Below are 25725 nucleotides of genomic sequence, written 5' to 3'. Positions count from 1 at the left end.
TGTTTTTTTTATATAGTGCATAAATGTCTTGTTTCATCTGGGTCCATACCAGATGATAAATTAAGAAATAAATTATATAATAATAAATAAATTACCAGGGAGCAGCTCTGGGTTGGTTCATTTTACATATCAGGAGATTTACTGTATATACCTGTGTGAAATTTAACCTACAAACATCAGGTAGTTAACTTGCTAACGAAGAGCATGCATTCATTAGGATTCATTAGTTAACCTGAAGTGTTTTTTGAAGAAATATTTTGCTTAGCAGCTAGCGGTGGGTGAAATGGGTTTAAAGTTTTATCATATTTTGTACAAATATTATGATATCCATGTGATTTGTATCACTAACCTGCAAACAGTAAGTGTTTTTAAATTATATTTGACATTTAAAATGTTTTTTTATTGATTTATTGAATAAATATGTAATATGCAGAGATCCCACAGAAAACTACTGTAGCTAAGCCCGATGGTTTATGCTACCGGTAGTTTATATTAGCTTCTGGCAGCTTCCGGAGACAGACCACTGCTGCAGAAACTGAACAAATTAAATATAACATATATTTCTGATATGCTATATTACATATTTATGTTATATGTATCTGTAATACACAGGGTTTCCCACAGAAAACTAGCTAAGCCTGGTGGTAGGGCTTAGCTAGTTTATGCTAGCTTATATTAGCTGCTTGGCTGCTATCAGCTGCTGGAGATAGACCACTGCTGCAGATTTTAAATTTATAATGAAGAGATTATATATAACAAATCTATTTCATATGTTATATTACACATATATATGTTTAGATCTTCAGAGTAGATTTTGTTTTATTTTTCCACTCTCCTTCCGATTACCATCCCTCCTCCTCCCATAAATAAACAAAGCTTAGGCCTCCTACTGAAAGGTAACAAGGGGATGTATCTTGATCCCAAACCACAGCTGGAGTCAAATTTCTCCATTTTTCTTCTCCGCAGAGTTGGTGTCTATTTATCCAGATAATCTTGTCTGTAATGGGTGGTTGAGTTTGTGAATTTAGGAGGTTGAGGGAAGAGTGGAAGGGCAGAATATGTCTGTGTGGGATGGAAAGATTGAGCTGAGGGGAGAATGTGAACATGTAGACAATGGTGTTATCTGCAGACTGGACCAGATGACATTATGTTACATAAGCTGTGTGTGTGTGTGTCTGCGGACATGCCTGCGTGCGTGTGTGTGTGTTTATCTGGAAGCACTTGGCTAATGGAAAAACTCTCGGACTTCGTGTTTTGTTTGTGCAAATCAGATTTGCTCTCACTAGAACATCTTCATCAAAGCAGGATTTTATTGGGGTGTGGAGAAGCATCTCCTTTTGTTGTCCCGGTGGCGGATTTATTTTATTTATGAAGCTATTATTTGTGGCTTTGGATGCCTGAGGCTAATCTACAGTGACATCTGTCCATGAAACAGTATATGTGCTTTCTGCTGGTGCTAGCTTTTCATTTGGACATGAAGCCTGTGTTGGTGGATTAAGGCTCCCAGCATGATTTCATACAGGCAGGAATATAAACTTAAAAACCTGTCAGTTATGATTAGGGCTCAGATTTTTTAGGTTGTTCTTCTAATAATTGTCTTATATATGGCTGTCAATGTTTTCCACTTCTATAGAGAGAGTGACATTTACTATTAATAGAAAAGCTCGGGGGTCGGATTCAGCATCGGGACGGTTTCATCACTGTTTCTCTAATCACTCAAAAAAAGGAACCACTGACTTAAGATATTTTGTTTCTTTTCAACAGGTTTCACAAAATCAGAATTGTACAATTCTAGTTGAAAGCAAAACACACTGTAAAACATTTGAAGGTGGTTTAACTTGGAAATGAAAGTGCTGCCTTGAAAATGCAAGAAAATAGCTTTGGTTTTAACTCAGAAATTAAAGTTCATGAAGTCAATTTAACAACAAGAGACAAGTTGTTTAAACGTTGGTTTTTAAGTTCATTAATCTTGAATTGTGAGTTTTAACTTAATGCTGCAATTTAAACCAAATAATTATTTCACAATATGCAAGAAAAAAACTGCCCTCACCGAGTTAAAGAGCCACATTTCTCTGTTATTTTACCTTGATATCAAGTTAAAATAGATACTTATTTTACTTTAGAATAATTGAAATTCTGATGATCCTTAACAGGCTTAGATATTTTGCATGCTCTGGTTATTATTTGTTCTCTTTTTAAAAATTTGGGTTAATAATTCAACTTGAGGCTAAAGCCTCAAGTGAAGGGCCACTTATCTGATGCAAACATCTAGCAACACTTAAGTTATGGATCGATAGAGAGTGTGTAATATTATAACACTATACGCACATGCTACAGAAATTACTGAAGTACATTCCAGTGGTAGCTATAATTTATTGGTAGTCATCAGAGGTCGGTCGTACTCAAACACTATACTTGAGTAAGAGTAGCACTAATTCAACATATTTTTACTCAAGTAAAAGTATAGAGTAGCTGTCCAAGAAATTACTCAGGTAAGAATAAAAAAAAGTCTACTCAAGTACTGAGTAACTGATCAAATTATGAATAATTTAATATTTATAAATTACATCACCAGACAGACCAAAATATAAAGTTTAGTGGAAATTTTGGTATTTTAAGAACAGAAATGATAATAATTCCTATAAGTAGCAAAAATAACAAAATCAGGCAATTTATTTTTCCAAATCAGTTTCTTTCAATAAAAAACTTGAAACTGTAAAGAAACAAACAAAGAAAACTGCAAGTGTGTGTCTGTCTGGTGAGTTTTTGGTTAAAACATTTTTTAATTTTCATTCAGTGGGTAGAAAATCCAGAAATTTTACTCAAGTAAGAATAGAAATGCTTCATAATAAAATTACTCAAGTAAAAGTTAATAGTACAGCATAGTAAAAATACTCATACACAAAAAATGTACTCAAGTAAATGTAATTGAGTAAATGTATCTAGGTACTTCCCTAATTCTGCTGGTCATTACTCCATTTCTTACAATTAACCAATAGATTGTGGAAAATGGATTTAATGTATCATTGGCTGCATAAGTTGGTATGACATGTTGAGAACTGATGACTTTCCTTTTTCTACACATTTCTCATATAAGTAAACCTTAAGTTGCTTCCCTCAGTAACAACTTACACACTGAAGAATGTGGTTAGTTCTACAAGGTTGCACTTAGGAATAGATATAATCTTTGAATTCAAGAAGAGGTCAGAGTAAATTGGGAAAAAACAAAAGTCTCTGTTCTAATTCTGCCTCCTGTTTTTGTGTGTTTTTCCAGAGGTGGAGCCCAAGCCAGCGAGGCAACCAGGCGAGCGCCCGGCTAAGCGTCGCTGTTTCTGGGAGTACAGACGCTCCCGGGAGTCGGCCACGAAGAAGAAGCTGGGCAGCAACGTCCACTGGTCTCTGTCCTGGAGCTCCAGCACGCTACCCAGCACGCTGTACCGCCGCGAGGGTGAGCAACATTTAGGAGAAGGGGAAAAAAGGATACAACAGTGGCGACCCCAAGAGGGGGCCATGAGGGGCCCAAGGCCCCCTCGTGAAAAATGTTGACCAGCCACTGGGATTCATTCATTCATCGTCCTAAAGTAATGACCTAAGTCACTTTTTGACAGGAGTTTTTTTTTGTTTGGCCTCATCTTTAGGCCAAAGAAAATTAAGGAGGTGATTTTTTCCCCCTGCTAAATTCACTTTTGGGAAAAAATATAAAAAATTACTTAGTAACTCCGGCCATTATTTTTGGTATTTTAGGAAAGTGACCATTTTTAGGGCATAGAAAGGAATACAGGGTCATTGTCTTCAATCAAAACAAAAATGTAAAACCCAATAAATAAATAAATTGATCAAATTAAATATTATATATTTGTATATTTACAATTATGTATAGAATATTACATAATTATATATAAATATAATTTTATAAATAAAAATACAAATAATAAATAAATAAAAATATAATTTTGGGTTTTTTTTATGTCTCTTTTCATAGAGGTGACCAGACCAGGTCACCTCTAAAAATTTTCTGTGAGCACCACTGGGATTTTGTGTGTCAAACTGGGAGCCAGTTATGAATTGTGATGAAATAACTGATTAATCAGCTGGTAATTGCAGACGTAATTACAGAGGTGAAACCAGAACTGTGAGTTTAAGCTTCACTAAAAGAGAGCAGCAGGAGTCTTTACACTGACAGCTGTAATCACCCCAGTTCCTCCTTCTCACATTCAGCCTGTGTCCTACATGCAACTTTTATGTCAAGCTTTGAATATTTTAGTACTCACTGATAAGTGAGTCTTACATCAGACCCAACTGTTGCAGAGCATTAGCTTAGCAGTCCGTGATCTCAAGCACACTGCAGTGTGATACAGGCCATTAATCTAATTTAGCTCACTAAAGTCACAGCCTGCTAATGGCTGAAGTTCAGGGATGTTTTTACAGCTACCATCAGGGCCGGATTTAGAAGAATAAGGGCTCCTGGGCTGGAGCCAGTTTTGGTACCCAATCTCAGAACAAAAGATAAAAAATATCTTTTACTCAGGCAAATTACAGAACATTAACAGGTAAGCCTACATATTTGCAGATATGATTTCATGGATAGTTGGTTTAAAATGTCTGGAAAATGGCACCATGTTGATCACAAAAAAATGATAATATTCAAATATTTGATTGTAGTTTAAATTAATGAAAATCCCAAAAAAAATTTTTTAAAACACCACACGTCAAAGGAGCTCATTACTTTACTATGAAGAGTAATGTTTTGTAAAATTCACATTTTTATTCTTCCATTTGGATCTCTACTGCTTCTAAAAACTGCCCAACCACTTAAAAAAAAAACAGCCAGTTTTTGGCAATATGTTAATATTTTTGGTGTTGGGGAAAATGAACAGTTTCAAAAACTTCCCGATTGTTGAGTCATAATCGACAAGCACTTTGCCGTCACCTAGCAACCTCAGTGGCGCTCCATTACGTTTGGTCAGCTGGTTTTACCACTGTACGTGGAGTACAATGGCTGCTGGAAAAGACAAGTGTTTTGTTGTCTTTATAAGTAAAAAGACAACCACTTAGAAACCACTTGCTGCATTTTTGTTGATTGTGCAGGAGGCTCCACTTCTGCTTTTCAAAGATGTATGGTTTGCAGCCATTGTCATGTGTAAATGTAAACGTTGAGTAGTGTTGCGTGGCTTATTTATTTAAAGTGATAAGACACCCCAGAACACCTCAGAATAGACAGAATGGAGAGTAAAACCTCATTATCTAAGAATTATTTTGGGCAAAAAATGTAATGAACATGTTTTGTAAAGCCCATAGACCTATACTAACTTGTTCAAGGAAGCCAAAAAGTTTCTTTGCAAACTGCTAAGAGAAATTACCTAATATTATTCTATATTAACCTAGCCCTTTGAAACATCAGAGGATGTGTATTGTATTATCATTTCATCAGGAAGAAAAATGTTGATGCTTTAACAATAAGGCCACGAGTTGATTCCAATGTTCCTTGTTCAGGCAAGAAAGGGCGCCGCAAAGCGCGAAAAACAGACGCCAGCGACCTGACGCCCAACCCTCAGAAGCTGCACAACATCGGAGAGCAGCTGCAGAAGCTCAACGCTGCCATTAAGGGCATGGGCCCGGTCAACGACCTGCCCGCCGTGGCCCGAGCGCGATCCCGCAAGGAGAAGAACAAGCTGGCGTCCAGGTAAGACGATCCTCAGTGTAACGTCGTCTGTGGAGAGTTACTTCTGACGTTTTTGTTTATTTCTCTAAAGCATGAATGAGAGTTTTGAGTTCCCAGTGGGTGGAGCAGACACCAGACAGAGACACAAACCTGCAGTTTTTATTAAAGTTTAATAAGTTTTTTATTGAAAGAAAATGATTTGGAAAAAAACTTAGTTTGCCTGATTTTGCTGTTTTTTTTAATATGAATTATTGTTATTTTTGCCCTTAAATACCACAAATTTCACTAAACTTTATATTTTGATTTGTCTGATTATGTAATTTTTAAATATTAAATGGTTGATAATTTGATCAGTAGGTGAGTCGACTTTTTACCAAATACTTTTGTACTCTTACTTGAGTGATTTCTTGGAAGGCTACTTTTTACTTTTACCTTTGTAAAAATATACTGAAGTAGTATTACTCTTACTTGAGTACAAATTTTGGGTAATCTGAAAAATTGTACCAAGCAAGAGTAGCACTGCTACAACGTATATTTACCGAAGTAAAGTAAAAAGTTGCTGTCAAAGAAATTACTCAAGTAAGAGTCAAAAAGTATTTGGTATAAAGTCTAACTTTTACTGTGGATAAAAGTGTGAAAACTCTTTATTTAGGCTTGTTAAGGCAGTTTTTCTTCTGTTCACAATGACTCAAAATGTAGTTTTTCCAACAGAAATGGAAAAGATGTCAGTCATATTTCTTCTGAAGCCTAAATATGTTGAGATTTAAGCAAGCCAGATGTTGATATCATCATGAAAAATGTCAGGGGAAGAAGAAACGATGGAGAGATGAAGCATGAAAGGAAATAAACTAAGCCCAGAGTTACAGACAAGAAGAGACAGCCGGGTCATGGGAAGTTCATTTCTGCAGTAAGGGAGGGGCAAAATTCAGAATCTGGGACGGTAATAATGAAGAGGATTTTAGGCTTATCTTACACAAACACAAACACCCTGTCTTAAGACGGAAAGTGTTTTTGTTTCTCTTTTCCTTTAATATGTCAGAGGGCCTATGTTTTATGTGAACATGCAGATATTTCATTTGGGAAGAATCTTGTCTTTGTGAATTCATATTGTGGCTGTCTGATCTGAGGTCAAGGGTCACAGCAACATAATCCTGACCGCTTGCAGTCCTTCCCTCTGGTGCTCTTTCCCAGTTACTTCAAAGTAAAAAATGCTTGATGCATTCACTTAATCCTCAGGAAAATATTAACTATAACCCTTAGTATACTCACTCCTTTTAGTGGCCAAATTGATATTGTCATTGCTTAAAACAGGGGTTCTCAAAGTTGGGGTCGGGGCCTCCCTTAGGGTCACGAGTGTTCAAGTTTGGGGTCCTCTTCAGAAATGAACCAAAATACCAAAAATGACAAGAACAAAGCAAATGCATTTGAGTAAAGTTGTAAAATGTGAAAAGCAGAACTTGAAAATAACACAAAGAGCAACATATTGGCTGTTAATGCTGATTGTGTTGTGATTGCTCCACTTTTTAACTCACTAAATGCTCATATTCTCAACCAAGTGTCAGAGTCATGATCATTTCACATTTTTTATTTTGTCGCCTCATCTAAGACCCGCCTCCTGGCTCTGATTGGTTGTTTCTAATTGGCACTGGAAGAAGGCAGAGGATCTCGATCTTTCCACAGATCATCTGTATCGTACCGTACCATCACGACATAGTGACAGTTTCAACAAATATGTAAATAAAACATAATATTTTATTTCATTTAATTACTATTGTTCATACAGGGAGTTCATATAAACTTCCTCTCTGTAAATACAGAAGTGTAAATATTAAAGCTCCAGGAATCCTGAGCTATCAGCAGCTCTGATCTGCAGGTTGATTTAACTGAGTCATAGCTGCAAGACGGGAGGAAACGCTCTGCTTTCTGAGGAGAATCATCCCCATGAGGCTGTTCAATCTGCTTTGTGAACTGTTTGTTTTAATCTCATCTTCAAACGCTCTGATATCCCCTCCTGAGGACGGCGAGTCAGAAGAACAATGCAGGGTTAAGGAACTCCTCATTGTTTAGTTTGCTTCTTCTGCTAAATCCCACCAGTTGCTCGGTAATGGGATCATGCGATGAAAGGAAAGCCTGTAGCGGAGTTGGCGGTTCCAGTGGATGACGGTCTTATTTTCCTGGGTTTCAGGGCCTGCCGGCTGAAGAAGAAGGCCCAGCATGAAGCCAACAAGATCAAGCTGTGGGGGCTCAACCAGGAGTACGGTGAGCAAAGTGGCCACTTTACTGCTGAGGTTTTCTGCTGAGCCTAAAGGAACCTTTTAAACGTCTTAAAAATCTATATCTGTGTTCAAAATAGTAGCGAGTAAAACTTAAAACTCCACACATAAACCCAGCAGAAGCCCTGCAGGCACTGTTCTAAATAAAACATGAAGAAAACTTTATCCCATTGATTCTTCCTCTGCAGAAAGTATATAGTAGGTTGTTGTTTTTTTAAGTGCTTTTTTTTTTTTTTAAACCCTGAAACCTTTAGGACTTTAGTCAAACTCATTTTCATTTTGGATCACATCTTTCAGTATATTTGAAGTTCTGATGTGGTTGAAAATAGGATTTTTCTCATGTCTTTTCGTAATGTTTGTAAGTTATTGAACTAGTTGGTTTAAATTTTATGTTTAATTCAACTTCCTTTGTGTCTTAAGAAATACCTTTATGTCTTCTTAGGAATGTTTGTAAAGGATTTTTATAGTAATGTTGATGTGAACCCCAGGAAAAATACTACGGTAGAGACTAATGGAGAGCCTTAAATACACAAATAAACAAATAAATCAAGATCATGAATGTCCTCAAAGGGTTACACTGGGTTTTGTTACAGTGGGGGAAAAACTGTGCAAAGTTTTTTACCTTTTTCTGGTTTGCTGCCATGATTCTAACACACACCTGATCATACAGCTTATGTTGCATTTAAAGGCGGCTTGGAAAACCACATTATGTTATGTTAACGATGGATTAAACAGTTGTACTGGCTGAAAAAAGAGCGGCAGACAGAGGGAACAGAAACGGGAAGTACCTGAGTTCCTACTGTATCACATTGAGATAAGAACAATAAGTTGTGTTAACTTTTTATTAATTTTGTCAAACCTCCAAGAGTTGAATAAACTGGAGTTTTTAGGTTAAAAAAACTGAAAAAAGAAAAATACAGGAGTGGGAACTATTTCCCAGAATGCTTAGTGGCTTGTTTCTGTATCCTGAGATGGAAGAGCGTTACGTTGATCTGACTCTTGTGTTTAATTAAGGCAAAGGTTTATTTTAAAGCTTGAGGATAATGTCCTGTTCACACTAAATGTTTCTGAGCTGAATTTATTGTGATGTTTAATAAAATTCATCATCAGATCAGAAATTTTGTTCATACATTTTGAAACAAGAATTTAAATTATTCTAAAGTAAAATAAGTTGTTATTTTCACTTGATAATGTGAGTAAAATAGTAGATAAATATGTGCTCTTGTCGAGTTAAATTGCATTTTCAAGGCAGCAGGTGGACTTTCATTTTCAAGTTAAACCACCTTCAAATGTTTTACAGTGTATAATCTTAGACGGCATAGAGCAGCCTGTTTATTCATAAGCAGAACAGACAAACAGGAAAATAAATTTCCTTCGTACCATCAGTTATTGATTCTGTGACGCTGAATGAGCAGCTTACTGTTGGGTCTGCTGGTTCTGTTATTGCAGGTTGTAAATAATTCACCACAACCGCAGAGTGATTGGTTAACAACACTGAACTATTTTGAGCACAACTGTGAAATTCGAAGCAAGACTTCAACCGTCCTCTAACATCACTGCTGATAAATATGTTTGTGAGCTGAATCCTGAGACTTTTTACAGCCTCCTGAGTGCATACCCATAATCCTTCACTCTGTGTTGCTACAATAATGCAGAGGGAGGCACACAGACGTCTCTACAAAGCCTAACAGCTTTTATCCACGGTGATCCTCTGACATGCAACAGATGATGAGCGGTAGCTCGGCTAACATATGCGAAGAATCCGTCGCTGTAGTAATGAAATAAAAGGCGCAGAGAAGCCATCTGCTTTAAAAAATGCCCCGTTTAGGAAGTCCAACCAGAGCAGAAAGCTGATAGTAACAGGGCCACTGCGGAGCATGTAAACACACAGAGTGAGGAAAAACCTGAGAAGTGTGACTTCACCTCCTTCCTGCTAATCAACACCTCTCCTCTGCCAAGTTTCCCGCCTGAGTCCTCCTCCTGCTCCTCTTTAGCTCGTTTGGTTAAGCCTTTTTTTTTTTTTTACAGCATAACCACTTTTCTACTTCCTTAGGTTTCTTCTTCCTCAAATTTTTCAGCATTCCACTCATTCCTGATCTTTGTCCAGCGTTTCTTTGCTTTAGTTTCGGCTTTATGAAATAGTTATTTTTGGTAAAAGGCCTAAACAAACACAGCTAAACCTCACATGCTACTTTGCTTCCCTTAGCTCTCCGGCAGGGCCGAAACCATCGTTTCAGAAGTGAGTGGGACGTAAAAACCTGGAAAACTGAGAATCTTCAGACAATAAAACATTTTTGGAGAACGTGAATACAGTTGCGGTTTTCGATAAGAGCAGTTGACAAGGGCGGAACCAGTTCTTGGGTCACCCAAGAACTGGAAAATAAAATATGTCTTATCAGTCAGAATAGGTTTGCTGCTACTTGTATGCATGTATAGTGGAGTAAGTTTCCCTCAGTTGATTTTGAGTACAGGGAGACAACATTACCTGCTGTCTGCTACAAAAATATGTGATAAAAAGTTAAAATAAAGCCCCGTTAGACCTGCTTTTTAATTTACAATTCGACTGGAGGAGGAGCTTTCACCATTACTGCAGAAACCACAACTGTGTCTATATTTATATTTCAAACATACAAATTTAGGCATAGTGATTCATAAAATTTTTTTATCAATTGACAGCAATATTTGTGCGTGAAATATTCTGCCAGTGGAAAACTAGTAGTTTTTAAATCAATTTTAAGTCATTATTGATTTAAAACAATCTTACTAAACGTTACTTGTGAGTTGGTTTTGTCTTATTTTAAATGTACCAAGATATCTACACTAGAAACTAAGCCAAAAATGCTTGGCAATGTTTCAACAGTGCATTATCTATATCTTCATATTCCAGGATTTTTTTAATTGCCATATCACACTGCAAAAAGTCATCTTTCAAAAATAAGAAAAAAGTAGAAAAACATGGCATGTTTTTCTTAAAATAAGACAAAAAAATTGTAACAGCAACAATTTATAGTAAGAAAAATATCTTACCAAGACAAACAAACAAAAAAATCAACTTAATTTAAGATATTTTATCTTATTAAGATTTCAGTTTTTGCATTTCATCTTTGTTTGTTGTGCAAAATCCGGACACAGGTCCAATATTAAGAAATCTACCACACAAATAAAAAATAAAAATACATAATAAAATAATTTATGTGATATATATAGAGAGATGTATATTAAAAACTGTGTGTAAATATTTTATGAGGTGAAGCTGAATTAGTTTCAGCTCGAGTTTAGCAGTCTGACGGCTGAAGGGAAGAAACCGTTTCTCAGCCCGGCGGTTTTGCTCTGGATGCTCCTCTTCTGCATCTCTGCAGACTTAACACCAAAAGACATCAGTACCCAGAAACTTACAAATTCACTGTGTGATTCAGTGTCATAAATACTTAAACTTTCCAGCAAAGACAAGCAGGTTACAGAAATTTTATCCCATCCATGTGGAAAAAGCGCAGCCTGGCAGAAGATGTTTACTCAGGTCAGGTGACCTGACAGAAGGCGAAGTCAGAATCGCAGGCGGTGCTTATGTTTCACCCCGTCAGCAGCAGAGTTAAACCACGGCCGTGGTTTTGTAGACGCACAGAAAAGAAGCTGATGCAGAGAAACTGTGCGTGAGTGAAAGCCGAACCTTTGTTGTCCAGACGGGGAGACACTCAGCTGACTAATTAGAGAGAATCCAGTTTGGTGCTGCGAGGCTCTTCCCGCTCCGGCGGGGGATTAGATGCAGCTTCTAAATGTGATTTGTGGAGCAGCCAGATGTCAGTAGCTGCACTGCTGCATGCGCTCCTGTTACATCTTTCATGTGTCAGCATCTTTCTTCACTGCCTTGTTTCTCTACAGCACATGTGTCAAACTCAAGGCCCGTGGGCCAAATCCGGCCCGCCGTAGCTTTTTATGTGGCCCTCTAGATTCCAGACTAAACACTGCGTGTGCTTATATATTATTTTTTCAATCAAATTAACGTAGTTTTTATCTGTTTACTGCCAAATTACATCAATCAGCCCCTCCAGTTTTTTGAGAATTATTATGGAAATTCACACAAAATCAACAAATCCCCACACTTTTTTGTGCTAATACATAATTTGCAGATTATGTATGCCTCAGTCTTAATTGATGTCAGATTATAGACCATAATCTACACAGCGAGTAATAAAAAGTCGCATTTATCGTTATAAATAAGCGCAGATATTCCAAATATTTCCAAATTAGTACCACAAACACTTTGATTTTTATTACAAAAAGAATCACCGAATCCTGGAGGGACTGGAAAGATGTTCAACAATATTATTTAATTTTCAGAATTAATTGATATTTTAACAGTTTGTGTATGGGTTTTATCAATACATTCTGGCACAACAGGCCCTTTTAGAGTATTCATGATCTTGATTTGGCCCAAAACAAAAATTAGTTTGACAACGCTACTCGGTGGAGAACAACATTATGTTCACAGTGAAAACACAAAATCTTACAAAGTTTTTTTGTCTTATTTCTACAGCAAAAATCTTATACAGTTTAAATAAGACAAGACTTGCATACAAGTAACGTTTCAGAGATAAAGGAGCTTACAGAAGTTATTGTTTTCAATAATTAGTGAATATTATTAAAAAATTCAAATTTAACTCGCAGATTTTTCACTTACAATGCGGGAAAAATGTTTTCTTATAAGTTAAATGATCTCACAGCGAAACTAATAATCTTTTAGATTTTAAAAGATTTATTTACTTAAAACAAATTCCTTTATCTTGCTGAAAAGTTACTTGTATGTTAGTTTGTCTTATTTAAAAGGTACTAAGATATTTCCACTAGAAACTAGACAAAAATACTTACTAAGATTTTCTGTTTCTGTGGTGTTGCTCAAGCTCATAAAAACATTTTTGAAAAATGACAGTGTAGTTTAAAAAATAGGCATGTTTGACAAATAAATATGCATATTAATGCATAATAAAAAAACACATATAAAAACCTACAATTTTTGCACAAGAGAAATGTTGATTGCACTGAAAATTTTATAATTTTTTATTATATAGAGGTCATCTCACTTGATAAAACAAAGTAAAACAAAAAACACAGAAATAGTACAAGTAATTAAGAAATGTGATAACATTTAAATGAACTAATAAAATATGAGCTAAAAACAGGAACAAGTTTCATTAAAAAAAATGTTGTCTAAAGTATTAAAAATGTTTTGTAAAATATTATAATTTTTAGAAAAAATATGTTCAGTCTATTGGACAGAAATACCAAAGGTCACAGAAAGGATTGAAGACAGAAAATTTGTCATTACACTGTTCAATAATGTTACAAATTGTTTCTATGGTCACAAACAGGTTGCAGTTTCGAAATTGACCTTTATCCGAGATTTCCAGAAAGCTGCCAGCATTTCCCAATCCAGGATCTTCCACAACAGAATAACTCTTCTGCTGTAATCTGCTCTGGTGTCTGATGAAGTCAGCTCCAGGTCACTCTGCCCCCCATCAGTTTCACAAAACGACCCAAAGATTTCTTCAAAAAAAAGGATCTGTTTTATTTCAAATGCTTCTTCCATGTGAGGCGGCAGTTTCTGCAGGTTTCTTGGCGAGCTTAAAGTGGAAAAGAGTTTCGACTGCTGCTTAACGTTAGAAGAGCTGCTGATCTGCTGATCATTGTCTTTGTGCTTGGGATTCTGGGCAGAATAATTAATTCATAAAGATTTCAGGCTTCATGTGAATTTCATGTGATTGTGTAGTAGAAGGTTTCTGATGAAGAGTTTTTTCACCGGTAGACTCGGTTCAATTGGTGATAAACTACACTGCTTCCACACTACACTGTGTCAAACGATTCGAACTAATTAAAAAACCTGTCCACCTCCTTGCCTGTGGTGGCGCTGCACCAAGAACCAGTAAACAAAACGCCACAGAAACCTCAGAAGAAGACACTGAGCAAAACGTCCTTCTTCACAAAATGTAAACATAAATGGAATGCTGTAAAATTTTAGCAGTTGCAGGATTTCTCTTTTGGCTTTGGTAAAAAATCACAAGCCCTTTCTCCTGCTAGCGCTAGACTCTTACGTTTGTTTTGGTTGTATTTACCCACAATGCCCTGCGCTACGGTCCGTTTCCTGCTTTTGGAGCCATCTACTTGTTATTCACATATGCATTCAAGCAGCGCCAAAGTTCACTTAAACCGAACCGTGGTCGAAGTTTTTACCATTGACAAAAAGAGAAACCCTACTGACCGCATTTTATGAAGAAGAAGAATCTTGTCTTCTTCTGGGGTTTTTGTGTCATTTCCTTCAGTAGTTCTAAGTGCAGCGCCACCACCAGGTGAGGAGGTGAACAGGTTCTTCACTTGGTTTGGATTGTTTGATGCATAAGCGAACTGCACCACCTGAAAATGTAACAAATGTTTGCAATTTTGCTCCCTAATCCAACCGACTCCACCAGACTATCAGGAGTGAAAACACCCTAAGAAACTCGTCTTCAAAATTTGACCTTTGCTCACCTTTGGAGCTTGTTTTTCCATGTTTCAGAAAACCTCTTGGGAGCCCTGCTACGGATCAAGGAGGTGATCCGACAGCGGGTGGAAAGCAGTGAGGAGGAAGATGGAGACGAACGTGGAATGACCCAACGTCTCGAAGACATCCTTAAAGAGTCCAGCGGTGAGACGCTGAAATGTTCCCAGATTCATCATCACTTTCTTAGATTCTGGTTAGGGTTGCAATTAACAATAAAAAATTGGCACATTTTTCAAATTTGGCATTTTAGATGTAAAAGATGTAAATAAATAAATGCAGTCCTTTTTTAGATAACAGAATAAACATTTTATTGCCTAAAATGCAATAACATATTATATTCCTTTAGCATTCGCTTCTTCATTTGTAGCAAAGATTTCATCTGTAGCTAAAGAAATACTTTTAACATCAGCATTTGGAAAGTTCAACCATTTCTGCTTAACATAAAATAAATACAGTGTAGAGCTGATCTGGTGATTATTATTTCTACAGAGTTTGAATCAGATGAAGCCAAATTTATGCCACTTAAGGTGCGCAAGTATATATTTTTTTATCTTTAATGCAAAGTGTATATATTTTTGTACAGTTTTGGCTTAATTACAGCTTTTGGGTACATCAAATTGTTTAGTTTATATCCGTCAGTTAAGGATTAACGATTACTAAATTAGTTGACGATAATTTCATTAATCAATTCATCTGGATTAATCTGATTGTTTTTATTTATATGCTAAATGTAAATTTTTTTAGCTCGATTAGAGGTCTGAGGCCGTTGTTCTTTCAGCAAATGGCTTTTTTAGATTTTATTTGTTTTAGTTAACGATTTATCAATTGCGAGTTTAGTTGATGATTATATCATTAGTTGATTTATCACAATTATTCTGATTACTCATTTAAGAGTATTTTTTGTATTTTGAATTTGTATTGTAATTTTTTGGCCTAAGTTGAGTTCTGACAGTAATTCTACCAGTAAATGGCCTTTTCTAGAGTTTATTAATGATTAACCAATTATTAAATATTTTGTTAATCAATTCATCACAATTAATTGTCTCAAGTTATTTTATTTTATTTTTTTTTACTTTTAAATGCAAAATGTAATTTTTTTTGGCTTACTTGCAGCTTTGAGCATATTATTCTTTCAGCAAGTAGCCTTTTATCAGTTAATGATTAATTGATTACTAAATTAGTTGATGATTACTTCATTAATCAATCGTTTCAGGACTTGTTTTTTGTTTTAAATGCAAAATGTAAATTTCTTGGTTTAACTTCTGCGCTTACTGTGCTGTTCTTTCAGCAAAAGTTTTTTTTAAAGTTTATACACGTCAGTTAATAATTTATCAATTACTAAATTAGTTGGTGATTATTTTGTTTAGCGACTCATTACAATTAATTGTTTCAACCCTAGTTTTTTTTTTTTCACTTTTAAATGCAGAATGTAATTTTTCTTGGCTTAACTACAGCTAAGCTAAGAGTGTTGCTCTTTCAGCCAACGGCACTATTTTGAGTTTATATTCGTCAGTTAAGGATTAATTGATTACTACATTAGCTGAGAATTACTTCATTAATTGATTCATCACGATGAATCTGATTAATCGTTTTGGCAGCCGCAGTTTTTTTCCGTTTCTTTTAAATGTAACATGTACATATTTTTGCTTAATTAGAGTTCTAGGAGTGTTGTTTTTTTTAGCAAATGGCCTTTTTTAGAGTTTATTAACGATTAATCGATTGCTAAATTACTTAACCATTATTTCAATAATCAATTAATCAGATTAATCGCTGTAGCCCTAATTCTGTTGTTCATCTTCTTTCCTTCTTGCTTACTTTAATTGATGTCATCTGGCACATGCAGGTCCCCTAGTTGCTGGGCGGACCAAAGACTTTGTGCAAAGGATTCTGGATGCCAGCGCGAGCGGTCAGAACCAGCGTAAGGAGTCGCTGCAGGGCGGAGATGAGTCGGCGGGTTAAACTACCCAGCACCTGTGTTTTTTTTCTCCACGTCCTCCCATCCCAGCACCCACCTGGCCAAGCACCTCCTCTGCTCTCACATCGGAGTGAGAGCTGAGCGGAGAAGAGGCTGGGAAAGAAGAAACCAACACGGGAGTTTGTTTCCATCCTGCTCTCCTTCAACAGCAGCACCCTGTCGCTGCAGGCTGCACCGCAAACACCACCAGGCTAGAACTGCTGCTGATGTCTTTACTGTGTCCTGTCCGTCTGTGTGTGTGTGTGTGTGTGTGTGTGTGTGTGTGTGTGTGTGTGTGTGTGTGTGTGTGTGTGTGTGGGCGTATGTGTAACATACTGCATGAGAGTGTATAGTGCTTCTGTTTCCCTCCCTGTGCTGTATTTGTATCCCATTGTGCCTATGAATAGACATTGCACTGTTTTGTAGATAGTCATAGTTGTTGGCGGGTGAGTGAGCCGAGGGCAAGGGGGGGAAACACAGGAAGCTCAGAAACCAGGAAGTGAGAGGAGCCCGGTTTCAGAAAACACAGAAGTGGATGGATGTGTTTTCTCATTCCTCTGAGCTCCGATGAAATCATTTGAGGGACCCGGAAACAGAGGTCCATTTGTTAAAGAAACCTCTGGAGCTTTAATAAACCCTCGTCTCCCCAAAATCACTTTTTTTCAGTTCATCTCCACTGCATCAAAACGAAAGCAGAGCTAAAAGCGAAAGTGACAACGGCACCTTAATTTAAGCAGACCAAAGACGACTGTAACTGCCGAAATGCTGAAACATCACAATCGCTCACAGACCCGCCGTGTCAACCCATCACAAAAAACTATCAAAATACTTTGACTGTTGTCATATTTCTACAATAACTAATTTTTTAATAAAGTCATAACATTAAAATAATAAAGATGCAACTAGGGTTAGGCATTTATCGTATCGTTTACAAATTTTGACTTATTGTTGGTCTCGATAAATTTCAGTTAATGCTAAAAAAAACTGACTGACATGTTATTTTTTATTATTTTCTCCCCTGTTTTTTATTTCCACAACAGCATAAACAAATATTAGTAAATTCAAAAATATAATTAATTGAAGCCTCCTTGTGCATTTTAGTAATAAAAATCAGAAATTTATTTGAAATAGGAATATTTTTTAAAGAGCAGTATTTGTGGCGCCATCAATTCTGTCCCTTCCAGTTACCTAAAGAATAAGTAATAAATAATATTTTACCATCTTTTTTATTATTATCACAATAGTACCATGAAATATAACATCACCAACCCCTAGATGCAATATTACCAGAATAAAGTTATTAAAGATGTTTGTTTCTTTCTTCTGTTTCTGTTTAAAGAATCGTTTAAAGTCCTGCTACTGATAATAATTTGACGCTGCTGTTAAAAGATTAAGTATTTTTTTATTGTACCAAAGTATAATTTTTAAAAAATTGTTATTTTTTGTAGAAGTTCTCATAAAATGTCTACTTTATTCCTTATTCTCAAATTATTTAAAATTTATTGTTTTACCATTTTTTTCTTATAATATTACGACTAGAGATGAAAATCTTTCAGTTTCCAGCGATCGATTCGATTAAAAGTTTTGGGGTTACCTTGAATTCAAAAACGATTTTTAATTCAGAAATAATTTTTTTTTTTACTAGTTTTGTGATTCTGTTTAAATTATGTGACTAATAAGAAGAAACGACAATCAAATATAACATTTATTTAAAACAACTTCCATCAGTTTATATTTGCACTAAAATAAGTTTGTGCACAAAATTCTGTAACTTAAATTACCTGTTTCAGGTTAGCTTAGCTGCGTGGCTTCTTATTAAATAAAAAAACACCAAAGAATAATTTAAAATAAGAACGGTGGCCGAGCGGACGCGTAGTCGGATGTTTAGTTTATTTCCAAATAGGAGGAACAAAGACGTACAACTAAAACGCATTTTGAGTTTCTATTTATTGAACGAAGAATAAACAAAGTTAAATACGAAGAAAATAAATTTAAAACAAAAGCAGCAGAAAGAAGTATGAACTTATTTCATATTTCTATTAAAATTGATTCTTGAGCATTTTTAACCGTCTGCACCTCTGATTGTAACTTTATTCTAATAATTATGTATTTTATTAGCCTGGCTAATTCTCCATCGTATATTGGCTGTAGCTGCCACTGTGGAGCCTGATGCTTCTCCGGTTAATCTGCAGTGGCTTCATTGAAACCCACAAAAGGGAAAAAGTCTCCTCACTGCCTCCCCTCGCCCTCTGCTCAACCCCTGGCCTGGTTATGTAGCGCAACTTCCTGAATTGCAATGACCAATAGAGAAAACACTTGTAGATCTAGACAGCAAATAAGTCTATTTTTTTGTTTGTTTTTGTCAATGTTTCGATTCTGTTGTTATCTTGACGACGCGGCAGCCCACTAAGTGGGTGCTGCTCTTGAGGATTTTTGAAATCTGCCTTTGTCTGTGGTCTTTGCTGAAGCCAACCTGTCCAAGCTCTGTAAAAATTATTGGACACACAACAAAAAGAAAAGATAGTCAATAATCCTTTGAATTGCACTGTGGTAAGAGCAAATAAGCACCTTTGAGGAGGGTTTTAAATCCTCGAAAAGAGAAAAAAAAACAACTTTTTGGCACCTTTCTGCAAAAACAGATATTAATTCAAAGACTTGAAGGTGCCTGCTGCTTCCGAGCAAAAGACAGTTTGGGTTTGTCTCAGTATGGTGCTACTATATGATGAAAAAAAAAAATTACAGAAATGCAAATCTAGCATGGAAGCATGAGACAGTAACTGCTGACTGGGTTTTTGTCCTGCAAGCAGGCGCTGTTGGTGGCGGCTTGCTTGCATAATAATGCCTATCTGAAGTGCCTGGAGCTTAAAGCCACAGGGGCCTGTGTTATTACAGCTGATCCTGATTCCTGTAAGCGTTACAAAACTCACCTACGACTGCCGTGCCACGCTTAATGCTTCTGGGAAAGGAGAAGGAATGTCTGGTGTCTCATCGCATGCCAGCCAAACAAGTAAAGCAAAAATATTTAATGAAACCTTCAGTCTCAGTAACATCACCTCTGGGAAAGGTTAGGAAAGACGTTTTCTTCCTGCTTTTTCCCCGCATATGCATCGCTCCAAAGCTGCTGTGTTCCCCTCCTGACCGAAAAGCATACAGAAACATTTCCCCTCCTGCAGAGCTTGATGTTGGTCATGAGAAAGCTGTGGTGGTGAAGTTCATTACTGTTTCTGTAGAAAACGGCGTTGTATGAAAGGCCCAAAATGCAAATAAGGACCATCTAGATCTAACAGATTTGTTTTTTATTTTTTATTCATGCGAGTTATTTTTTTTCCTTGAATGGAATATTATGATCAGAGAGTCAAATTTCAAGGTTATATTTGATATGCAGGACATTCAAGTTGACATGGTAACTGGACGGTTGTTTCTGTAATAAAATTACAAGGCTAAAGTAGCAATATTTTGAGAATAAACTAACATGAGAATAAAGTCGCAGTTGAGCGATAAAAAAAGTTATAATATTATGAGAATAAAACCGAAATAATATAATAATGAAGTCGTAACATTATGACTTTATTAATACATTAACTTTATTCAACCTTGTTCTCATACAATTATATCCTCATAATATTATAAGTTCTTGGAATTTTATTGTTTTTATTTTTTCTTATTATGTCCCTAATATTTACTAAAACATCTGTATTTATGGCAGAGTTTTAAAGTGCTGCTCAGCCCTCCTGGAGTTTTAGATAGATAGCATTTATTGTCATTGAACAGAATTCAACAAAATTTCCATTGCAGCTCCCGTGCAAAAGGTCAAATATATACAGTATAAATAAGCAAACACACAATAATAATAATAACAATATATACAACTAAATTAACTAAAGGCACTCAACCACACCAAAGAAGTAGCAGCAGGTCCAATTATGGCAAAGTACAGATAATGTGACAGTGCAAAGTGCAGAACAATATGGCTGTGTGGGGATGGGGGATATGTATGTGTGACTGCGAGGTTATGTGTGGGAGGGGGGAGCGGCAGGGAGTAATGGCTCTGACGGCTGTGGGGAAGAAACTGTTTCTCAGTCTGTTTGTTGTAGTCCGTATATTCCTGTACCGCTTGCCTGATGGCAGCGGCACAAACAGTCTGTGGCCCGGGTGGCTGGAATCCATCGCTATGGATCCAGCTAAGTTTAAGTTTCAGGTTCCAGTTTCTCCTGATGACTTCATTGCTCCACAGCTGCAACACAAAAATCCATCTGCTGCGTGCATTTATATTTATGTGCCAAAAACTAAACAAAGTAATAATAACTTAACTCAAGATGTACACTGTAAAACATTTGATCTGCATTTAGTTGTGTCTACTATCTTTTACTCTTCAAGTCAAATAAATGTATCCAGTTTTAGATTTTGAACCTAAATGTGAGTTTGTGAAAGATAAACTTAAGTTCTGTTAACTTTTTATTCATTTTGTCAAACCTCCAAGAGTTGAATAAACTGGAGTTTTTAGGTTAGCACTTTAAAAACTGAAAGAAGAAAAAGACAGGAGTGGGAACTATTTCCCAGAATGCTTAGCGGCTTGTTTCTGTATCCTGAGATGGAAGAGCGTTACATTGATCTGACTCTTGTGTTTTATTAAGGCAAATGTTTATTTTAAAGCTTGAGGATATTGTCCTGTTCACACTAAATGTTTCTGAGCTGAATTCGTTGTGATGTTTAATAAAATTCATTATCAGATCAGAAATTTTGTTCATGCAATTTGAAACAAGAATTTAAATTATTCTAAAGTAAAATAAGTTGTTATTTTAACTTGATAATGTGAGTAAAATAATAGAGAAATGTGGCTCTTTAACCAGGTGAGGACAGTTTATTCCTTTCATATTGTGAAATAATTATTTGGTTTAAATTCCAACATTAAGTTAAAACTCACAATTCAAGATTAATGATCTTAAAAAAACAATGTTTAGACAACTTGTCTCTTGTTGTTAAATAAACTTCATGAACTTTAATTTCAGAGTGAAAACCAAAACAATTTTCTTGAGTTAAATTGCATTTTCAAGGCAGCAGGTGGACTTTCATTTTCAAGTTAAACCAGCTTCAAATGTTTTACAGTGTCAACAGTAAACATGGCAGCAGAGTTTGTGCATCTGAAGTCATCATCATGCGGAGGGTTTTTGTCTCGCTGGCCGTTTTGTAACTTTGAATATCCCTTTAACGGGGAGGAGCCTCAGTTGGCGAGGCTTCTTGTCTCCGCTCGCATTCCTCAGCTACTTTCCCTGAAATGTTCCTGTTTATGTGTGACTGAAAAGGAAAGAAAGAAAAAAAAAAAAAAACACAACACTTTCCTGATGCTCACATCTGAGCCACAGGCTCACGCTGCAGCTCAGACCTTATATGGACTGTGACTCTGCAGAAACTGGACAGTTCCTGCTTCCTTGTTGGATGCCACTGTCGGGCAGGGACAGAGAGATGTAAACAGTTTGGAAAGCTCAGATTCTCACATGCATGGGAAAATCGAGTCCGAGTTACATCTCCTAAAAATGTTGAGGCGATGGAGAGTTTAAAGCTGTTGAAATTACTCCTACATTTGTTTATATTTGCATAGAAATTGTACTAAGATCATAGGTGAGGAAACCTGTTTTGTTGTTACTGTCAGTGTGGGATTATCCAATAGATGACCTGAGTTGAGGAATTACAGCAAACAAAGTAAAAGAAAGCAAGCCTGCCACTGAGTGTTTCTCTAAGTTATAAGCATCTGAACTGAATAACTTCATTTTGTAAAAATCCATGTTAGTTTGTCCTGAAAGCTAAAGCTAACGGCTAGTATGAGAGTTTTTGTCCAGTCTCAAAAACATCATGGCGGTTCAAGAAAATAACTTTTTTTTTTTTTTTTACTATTTAAACCATCATCATGTTCCCATTGGATGGTTATTTAGCGAGATCCCAGGGTTTATATACACAGGAAATGGAGTAGGAGGCGGGGTACCACCAGTGATCTTCCTGTGTAAAACATGAACAAAACACATGTACACTGAAAAAAATAAAATCTTACCAAGTATTTCTGTCTAGTTCGTAGTGCAAATATCTTAGAACATTTAAAATAAGACAAAACTAACTTACAAGTAACCTTTTAGCACAATATAGGAGCTTGTTTTAAGTTCTTTAATATTGATAAACTAGTAGTTCTACTGCAGATTATTTCAAGTATAACAAAAGATTTTTGTTTCAAGTGAAATAATCTGCCAGTGGAACTAAAACTTTTCATCAATATTCAAGAATTATTTACTTAAAACAAGCTCCTATGTTGTTCCGAAAAGTGACTTGTAAGTTAGTTTTGTCTCATTTCATGTGCAATAGACATTTGCACTGGAAACTAGACAGAAATACTTGGTAAGATTTTTTGATTTTGCAGTGTAAAATGTTTCTAGTCAGACGACAATAGTGCAGGAGTTTTAGAAGAGGCTATTTTATATTTTTACAATTCCTTACTTTTCTACTAACTTCTTACTTTTACAGGAGAAGCTTTATGAGTTCAGTGTTTCACACAGGAAGATTATTGGTGTCGCACCACCTCCAACCTCTGTTTTTCATGTAGATACTCCTCTTCCTCTCTTTCAATGTGAATGTTGCTGCTCTGAAATTATTGAGATTGGCATTTTTCATCCTCTAGTTTGGATTTACAAATAAAAACGCCAAGACAGTGATCTACTACGCATTCACAGCAGCCATGTTTAATCCGCTCTAATCAAATTCCAGTTCATTTGTGTAGAAAGTTCGGTTCCCTTGGGGCGGTGTGAACGATCAATCGGACCGAAAAAGCGAACTCTGCTCCTACAAACCTCAGTCTCGGTTCGACTGAAGTGAACTCTGATGCGCTTTGAAAGCACATGCGAATGCTTAGCGGAACCAGAGACCGTTCCAAAAGCAGGAAGCGAACAGTAGCACATGGCATTCTGGGTAAATACAACCAAAACAAACCAGAGAGTTTAGTGCTGGTGGGAGAAATGTTTCATGATCTTTTGCTAGAGAAAACAGAAATCCTACAACCTCTACTCCATTTTTGTTTACACTTTGTGAAGAAGGAAGTTGCACTCGGTGTCTTCTTCTGAAGTTTTCTTCCAGTGGTTTTTGTGGCAGCGCCCCCACAGGCAAGGAGGGGTACAGGTTTTTCAGTTGGTTTTGGAACCACACCAGCTGAAAATGTAACAAATTTAGCTATTTTGGTCCCTAAGCGAACAAAATCTATTACCTGTCTATAACCTTTTAACAGAAAATCACCTAAAAAAAGTCCTTAGCTCACCTCTGGTTGGACTGATGGCACGGTGGGTTTTTAGCACCAGTAGAGCCAGTGGGCTGAATAGACTTATCAGTAAGCTTACACTGGTGGGACGCCACTGACCTCCGGGTGGCTGTCCCCACTCTGCTCCTGCGCTCTCATTTTCACAGACGCTTAGGCTTCTCTGGTTTCAAAGGAGCCGCCCCCCCACGCTCAGGCTCGGCCTTTGAGTAGGAACCTTTTAATCCTCAGCATCGCCTCTGCTCTGACAGCTGTGGAGGAGCGCTGCTGCCACCTGCTGCGATGGTGGCCGCAATGCTGTCAGCTTAGACCCACGGCTCCTCATGGCGACTGCTGAGTTTCATCTCTGTTTCTGGTCATTACCCTGAAAGGCTTGGCATCTGTTTCTACGTCTTTCTGAAGTCAGATCGGGGCTTTAACACTTTAAACATTTTCTTACTATTACTATTAACTCAGGTGAAAATTTTTAATTTTACCCAGTGGCTAATGTAATGCGCCTGCGGTATAAACAACCATCCTCCACTGCATAGAGGGAAGCGTCGAGCTGAACAAGATGACTGTTCATAATTAATTAATATTAATTAATTCAATATTTGGAAGCGTGGCCAACACGGACTGAACGACTTCATCCAGTTCCTCCAATATAACTATAAAATATAAAATCAACATCATTGATCATAACTTCTTCTTCTGATTGGTCCTGTTTAAATTCTACCGGAAACAATCCAAGTTAATGAGAGAAAGTATGACGGTGTGTTAGGCCCATTGTAGATAGAAAACAAAAAGTAGCCGTAACTTTCCTAGGAAAAAATTTTGACATGTCTGAGTTTGAATAGTTGAAAATTTGCAAAGCAAAAAACTGGTAATTTGCACAAAAATTGTTTTCTTTCAAAAGTCTAACAAATTTCAACTTTTGAAACTGAAAATTTCCAAAAGTCATAATCTTTTGACCTCTGAATCTCAGACATTTACAAGTTTTGTCTTGCAAATTTCTGAGATTAATCTCAAAATTTCTGAGTTCTTTTCTAGCAAATTTTCACCTTTTGGAGCTCAGAAATTCTCTTGTTTTTCTAGAGTTTTTTGTTGCAAAACTTTCACTTTTGGTGAAATTTCATTGTTTTTTCCATAAAACTTTTGAGGACAATCTCAAAATTTGAGATTTTTAGCTTAGAAATACAACCTTTTTTTTCTATTGACAATGTCCCTACTACACCCAGAGCCATGAAGAAAGATTCAAAACCAGGAGAAATGTGTCGTAAAGCAGTATCCAGCTGCTTTTCCGCTTAACTAATAGCTTCTTTATTTTTTCAGTCTTTCAGACATCCTTACACCTTTCTTTCACCTTTCTCAGAAGCAGCTGCTTGTGAGTTTGTGCTAATTTGAGGCCTGAGTGTTGAAAACGCAGGCGCTGGTCCTGCTGATTACCGTGCAGGCAGCAGAGGCGCCTCGTGGCTTTAACCAGAACCAAGTCAGTGGTTTCTGTCCAGATGGACCGTGTGACGGCTAGCTGCGAGTGTCCTGCAGAGAGCGAATCATCCCAAAGCTGTTTGGTTGTTGTATCCGTCTGAAAACACACTGAACGGTGGGAAGGAAGGAAAACCGAGAATAAAACTTACATTCCACTATGTCATATACTGTACAGCAACCCCCTGTTTGACATTACACCCTGCGACCTCTGTCTGTCAGTAACCAGTAATACAATATTCCAGTAACACATTGGACCTGCTAACACATTAACCCACCTTTATGTACAACTTGTTCATCAGTAAATAACCTTTAAGAAAATGGTTGAAAGGAAAAAAAAAAGTGCCGTACAAATAGAAGCCTAATATTTTTTGTTCTTGTTTTATGTGAGTGTACTGCACACCTGTATAATGTATATTTTAATATTTATATGCAGCTGTTGTATTAAAGTATATTTTTAAAATAAAAATCTGGAGTTGGGTTTTTCCTTTGTGTTTAATTAAAGTCTGTATTACGTGTTAAGAGTTTGAATCTAATAACTTTTTAGTG

The 25725-nt window shown here is 36.6% G+C and overlaps 1 protein-coding gene across 6 annotated transcripts in view; it reads left to right on the top strand.

Annotated features, from left to right (window-relative positions):
• LOC114145210 (CREB3 regulatory factor-like) overlaps positions 1–20708 on the top strand; it is a 36639-nt gene extending 15931 nt beyond the window's left edge. For all 6 annotated transcript variants that reach the window (XM_028018681.1, XM_028018678.1, XM_028018679.1 and 3 more), the window contains 6 exons: positions 3275–3448; positions 5494–5683; positions 7848–7921; positions 14483–14611; positions 16311–20157; positions 20608–20708. In XM_028018681.1, coding sequence (XP_027874482.1) covers positions 3275–3448; positions 5494–5683; positions 7848–7921; positions 14483–14611; positions 16311–16426 — 683 coding nt within the window. In that variant the 3' untranslated portion in view covers positions 16427–20157; positions 20608–20708. The remainder of the gene's footprint in view (positions 1–3274; positions 3449–5493; positions 5684–7847; positions 7922–14482; positions 14612–16310; positions 20158–20607) is intronic.
• The last annotated feature ends 5017 nt before the right edge of the window (positions 20709–25725 follow it).

The sequence above is a fragment of the Xiphophorus couchianus genome, chromosome 5 (assembly GCF_001444195.1).
Source record: "Xiphophorus couchianus chromosome 5, X_couchianus-1.0, whole genome shotgun sequence".
In the NCBI taxonomy this organism is placed as follows: Eukaryota; Metazoa; Chordata; class Actinopteri; order Cyprinodontiformes; family Poeciliidae; genus Xiphophorus; species Xiphophorus couchianus.
The sequence above is the reverse complement of the archived record's forward strand: the minus strand, read 5'-3'. Positions and strand labels throughout refer to the sequence as shown.